The following is a 6,044-nucleotide window of genomic DNA, read 5'->3' as shown; positions in this document are numbered from 1 at the left end:
AAAAACACCTTTGTGAAGAGGTAAAGTAATGAAACGAAAGATAACACATACGACTTTCTCAAGAAAATTAAATTTTATCTCAGTTTAAAATGTGTCAAAAGCACCAATGACACCACTTCCTACTCTTAAAATTATGCACCTTTTATACTCTAGGTTTGTTCAGTTTCTACAGTACAAATGGCTTCATGGATAAAAACACTCATTTATGACTTAAAACAACTGCTACAAAACTAAGGAAAACTGTTGATTTCAGGAATATTTTAGAAGCACCAATAAAATTATGTGTATTAGATTTGCTTCTGTACTTTTAGATATCTTCAAAAAAGTGAAAACTTACCAAATATTCTTTGGGCTTATGAAAAACTCCCATTTTGACACTGGCACATCTTGGTTTGAAGTCTGGTAAAAACTGGACAAATCGAAGATCATCTTGTCTCAGATAATTCTGAATCCATGTTGCTGCTTCATCTCCACAATCAACTGTTTCAACATAATCATGGAATATTCTGGTATAGAAAATATAAGGTATATTTACAATAGTACACAGATACACAGAAAAGCATATTTATAATGCTTTTTAAAACTAACTGGTAAAATAAAAGGAAGATTTTTTTTACTTTCTAAATTTGAATTTTTTTTTTAAATAGCATAATTTATACTTTAAAATTAGATAAATAAAAGGTCCAAATCATCAAAGCATAGAGTACACCTAAAAATCAAAAAATAACTCAAAGACCTTATTATCAAATAGAAATTTAATGTAGCTTAAGTAGTTTAAAAAAAACAACAGCCTTAACAGAATTGAAGGTTAAACTTTCAGCTTGATTGGATCAACTACCAGGAAATAAAGGTTGGAATAACATAAGGTCACAAAAGACCATTCAACTCAATAAATTCACTTATCATGCAACTTTTCTTATTACATAAACCTTCCTCAACCATTAATATATTGTCCATTAATTTTAAAATAATTCAGACAACATACAGAAAAACATCATAATCAGATAAGTTATTCCATAAACCTTAATAGCTCCAAGATAAATGTAATTATTTCTTGTAACAAATTATCATTTGAAGAATGAATGGAAGAACAGAAATAAATTTGCACAAACAAGCCATTTTAAGTGATGTCTAAAAGATCAGCTTACTTCATAAATCTAAAGATAGAAGCCTACATATGCATACCATAAAGAATTATAATGTTCAATCTGACCAGACCTGTTCTTTAACCCAAGACCTTTGGTGTAATTTCATGCTTGCATGTTAATGCTCTATAAAAGCATATAATTTTTATCCTGATAATTATAATACCTCCCCACCTCCAATAAAACAAATCTTATTCATAAGCCTTCAATCCAACAAGATAAACACACACAATATTGTTAATCTTACAAACAGTACACTAGTCCGACCATTGAGCCAAGCAGGTTCACTATTGGTTTGATTTACCATGTACTCAGCTCTGAGTGGCTTTCATGGGTGGAATAATAACTGGTAAAGTACCAATTTAACAAATAAGTATGTTAATAAATCTTTCCTAACCAGGACTTGAACCTAAAAAGCTTATGTGATACAAGTGGTCTAAAGCTGTTGCTCTGTCAATTGAGATGACCAGCACACAAACTTCAAGCATAACTCACAATTACTATAATGTCAAAATATTTTACTAATGCAGTATATAGATTCCACCCAACTTTTACTGAAATCATTCTAGCTAAAGGGTTTATAATTCAAGTACTTAATTCACTCATTCTCTATGAAACAGCACTACCCTAACTATTACTCTCTACATCCAATATATTCATCCCCTATAAAAGAATAATAAAAACCGTATCAAAACTATAATGTTTTACAGTAAGAAATAGGTGCAAGGTTAGGATCTCTGGCTAGAAGTTGAAACCTAAGCTACATAAGGTCATTAACTGTTGGAGTGAAGAAATAAATTTTTGTTAACTTAAGAAATTGTTTATCTGTGATTTCAGAAAGTGATAACTGAAATTAAGTTTCAATATCCTAAATTTATATTGTTGGTGTTACATGCTTACCTACATTTTGATACTTTTACACCAAGTTTTAATTTTTTTAGACATTCTACTTTTAATGTCTTCATTCCTGGACCATCGATATGCAACTGATTTCCATGTAAAGATGGTGTTAAAAGGGCCAGTTGAGGCTCCTGTCTCTGTGTGATGAAATTTCCACCACTCTTAACAATCATGAAGCACCTAAAATAAAGAAGGCAAATAAGTTAAAACTCTTTTTAGGAATAAGTAAACAAAAAATTGCTGTAATAGTTTTACTTTAATAACATTTTTGTTTGGATAAAAAATGTTATGAAAATCTGTCATTCATGTCTTACAATGATACAAACATTTTATTTGCTGTTAGACATACTTTATGTAATATTTTGTTTCACAATGATTGTATTTGATGTTAATCAGCAGATCTACTTGCCACCTTCAAATTTCTTAATTAATCAAGTTTAACAAACTCATTTTAAAGTACCAGAAGTCAGTTATGTAATGAAACGTGTGGTAGAAAGTACCTCATGGTTATGTGACCTTCAGATTAGTATATCTTTCCTACCACAAAAATTAATATTCTATCTTTAAAACAACACTATATTAAATTATATAATTTAGAATCATGAGATGAGCATGATGCAGCTATATATAAATGATACACAAATGTTTATGTTTGCCATTTTAGAATTAAGTTACAAATTGATACATACCAATCTTTACACAGTTGACCAGTATATCAACACAATGGTTAATAAAGATTTTGAAAGAGTATACAAAACTCAAATCCAAGTAGGAATATTAATTTGTGCAGTTTTAATCTAAACCAGTTTTCATATAACTGAAAATAAAGTGTGAACTTTCCATCAACATTTCTGATGACATCATCAGTGAATTAACTTTAAACATAAAAAAAAATAAAAAAAAAAAGAGATCAGTCCCCCTTCTAGTAAAAATAGTATATTACACTCCTCCATATTACATAAAAGCTTGTTATGTTAACTTGATGAGGTTTATTTTATATTTGATTTTTATAAGGGTTCTAGTTTATCTGTATTTTGTGAATACAAAGTGTTATTTTTGTATATATTTGCAATTTCACATTTTTGATCTCTAAATGACCTTGAAGTTCAAAAGCAAAAGTGGCACTAAGATTTTATTTGTAATGATATAAACAATAGAACTATGCCTAGTGCAAAACATTAACACAACTTTTCCAGTGGATTACATATGCCCTACACTATATTGTATGAATAACAGATTAATAAAACCCCAAAAATATATATATATGCTAGAAAACCTGCTAACATAACACAACATTAAAGGACAACAATTGTCCTTTTGGTTCAACTAGGCTGTCCTTTCCAATAAATTAAACAAAACATTATAAAACTCAAAGCCAGCCCTTATCATTTAAATATTTATCAAGCTTTCACTTAAACTACCTTAAATTAACTGCATCCACCACATCTGAAGGCAATCACATTTTTAGAAAAATACAGCTGTTTCAGCTGAAGATGACTCCTACCCTGCCCAAATTTATGTGTGTCTCCTGGTCCTACCATTCTTACCATAAAGAATGAAAAAAAGATGATGCAGCAACACTATCAATTCCCTTAACAATCTTAAACACCTCAATAAGATCCTCTCTAACTCTTCTTTTTCTTTCAAGGGAAAACAATTCAGAGATTTTAACCTGTCCTTTTTTAATGACTTTCCCATCCCAGGTAACATTCTAGTCACCCTAATTTCAACCCTTTCCAACAATTCAATATTCTTTCTAAGATAAGGAGCCCAAGATTGAACACAATACTCCAAATGTGCCCTAACCAATGTCCTATGTCTGTACATACAACTTAAAATTCTATTTGCCTTGTTACTAGCAACAGCACATTGCTTGGATAGTTTAAGAGACTGATGTACCAGAACACCAAGATATTTTTCTTCCATAACACTTTTAAGGACATTCCCATCAAAATTATACTCATTATTCAAAACTTGATACCCCACATGCATTACTTTGCATTTACTATCCTTAAAAGTATATGCCATTTATTCACCCAACTAACTAAATAATCCAAATCCTTTTGGAAAGCAATAACATCCTCTTTATAGCCAGCACCACCCAAAACTTTAATGTTATTAAATAATCTATTGATCATTCCTTCATCTATGTCATTGACGTAAATAAAACAAAAGCAAAGATCCTAACACTGAGCATGACATTAATCAAGTTTGACTGAACTTTATTTATAAAAAGTGAAGGCTCATAACTTGATTCTAATATAGTTTAGAAATGCATTAACTGTAAGTAGTTTAAACATGATGGTTAACAATCTAACATTAATAACAGACCAGCCACCCACCAAATCTCTAATCAAACATTATAGAAATTTATTTTGCATGAAAAATAATACTATGAAGATCAAAACTTTCACTGAATTCAGTCTACTGTGTACTCAAATCTTAACCAAAGTTCAAGAATACCGTATCTACAAATTACATGTCAAAAACTTACAAGGACTTTAGAAAAGTCATAATTATGATTATATATAGAAAACAGCATTATGTCACTAACTTTTGCTTTTCAAGGTTACATACTAGCCTCAGCAAACACTCATAGTGAAATCAATGATTAAACTATTTCATACATATTGTTGCCAATTTCAGGAGTTAAAAGTGCACCCTTTAGTCAAAAACATTTTAAGTTATGATAGTTTATCAAAGCAGAGAAGTGAAAACATCAAAGAATTACCTATCTCTCCAGCTCCCTGCTCTTAACCCCAATTCTGTGCACTCCACATGTTCCAGTTCTACTCCTCTTAAAGACTTCACAGGATACAAGATAATTTTCTTTATTCGGGCAACAGGAACAAACTTTAAATTTTTACATTTACTCCAAGTTAAGATAATAACAGTAGTCAACCCCACAATGGTCATAGCAACAAGACAAGAAAAAACAGTGACTGGAACAGACTGCAACATTGCTGAAGCTTCTATTAAAAACAAAAACATAAGAAAAATTACATGTACATTTTCTCAATGCAAAAAAAGATTCAAAAGAGGATGCTCTTTTGTCATTAACTTAATTTGAAAAGAGTTCCATATGTAGACGATTTTTTGTGATTCTAAAGATATTAAAATCAATCAAAGGTGAAGAATGGTTGTAAGATAACCAAGTATGTTTTACCATCATCATTAAGAAAGAATATTCCTGCAGCTGCAAGAGACAGATTGAGACAATTTAGATAATAAACTCAAGAGTAAAAAAAAAAAACAAAGAAAAAAGTCAATCTGAAAAAAAAGACAAAGGTAAAAAATAAAATTACACAAACAAATAAAAAAGTCAAAATGTATCTTGGAAAACAGTATCAATAACAGCTAATCTGGGCCTAAGCCAATTATCGAAACCATGTAAACCAACTGAGTTATTAATTAACCTGTTATTAATACAGTTTTCTAATCAGTGGCTTCCCATTATTAGCTTCCCCTTATAGGTGACCCATTATTACTGATCACTTGCTATTAAACCCTATAGGCTTCCCCTGATTGTTCAATACTTGCTATTAAAGCCTATAGGCTTCCCATGATTGTTCAATACTTGCTATTAAACCCTACTGTTCTGTTTATCCTTTCTTATAATTTGTTTGCTTTGTACATCCATCTATATATATATTTTTTACTCTTTACTTGTTTGTGTAATTATCCTTGTCTTTTTTTTTTCCAATAGACTTTTTTCTTTGACTTTTTTTCCCATTGTCTTTTCTACCCTTGTCTTTATTACTGCCACTGGATTGAGACATGCTGCCTTCCTAATTTTACATACAAATAAACAAATAAAGTGAGAAAAGAATCAGATTATGCTACCCAGGGGCACAGGTGGAGGATATAACTGACAGAGCAAGAGATATAATAAAGGGGGCTAGCAGAAGTGCAGTTTTTGTAGTGCATGTAGGGGCTAATGATGTAGGGAAAGGTAGGTCAGAGGAACTAATTAATAAGTACAAAGGGTTGATAAAGGCA

General features: G+C 30.6%; 1 protein-coding gene across 1 annotated transcript in view; it reads right to left on the bottom strand.

Annotated features, from left to right (window-relative positions):
- Positions 1-305: 305 nt before the first annotated feature.
- Positions 306-6,044, bottom strand: part of LOC106471506 (mitochondrial amidoxime reducing component 2-like) — a 10,518-nt gene continuing 4,779 nt past the window's right edge. Inside the window, exons 2-4 of the mRNA XM_022400115.1 lie at positions 4,777-5,017; positions 2,046-2,225; positions 306-506 (exon numbers count right to left, since the gene is read on the bottom strand). Of these exons, the coding sequence (XP_022255823.1) occupies positions 308-506; positions 2,046-2,225; positions 4,777-5,006 (609 nt within the window). The 5' untranslated portion in view covers positions 5,007-5,017 and the 3' untranslated portion in view covers positions 306-307. The remainder of the gene's footprint in view (positions 507-2,045; positions 2,226-4,776; positions 5,018-6,044) is intronic.

Source organism: Limulus polyphemus, unplaced genomic scaffold (genome assembly GCF_000517525.1).
Source record: "Limulus polyphemus unplaced genomic scaffold, Limulus_polyphemus-2.1.2 Scaffold4663, whole genome shotgun sequence".
Taxonomy (NCBI): Eukaryota; Metazoa; Arthropoda; class Merostomata; order Xiphosura; family Limulidae; genus Limulus; species Limulus polyphemus.
This window is presented reverse-complemented; position numbering and strand designations above follow the sequence as displayed.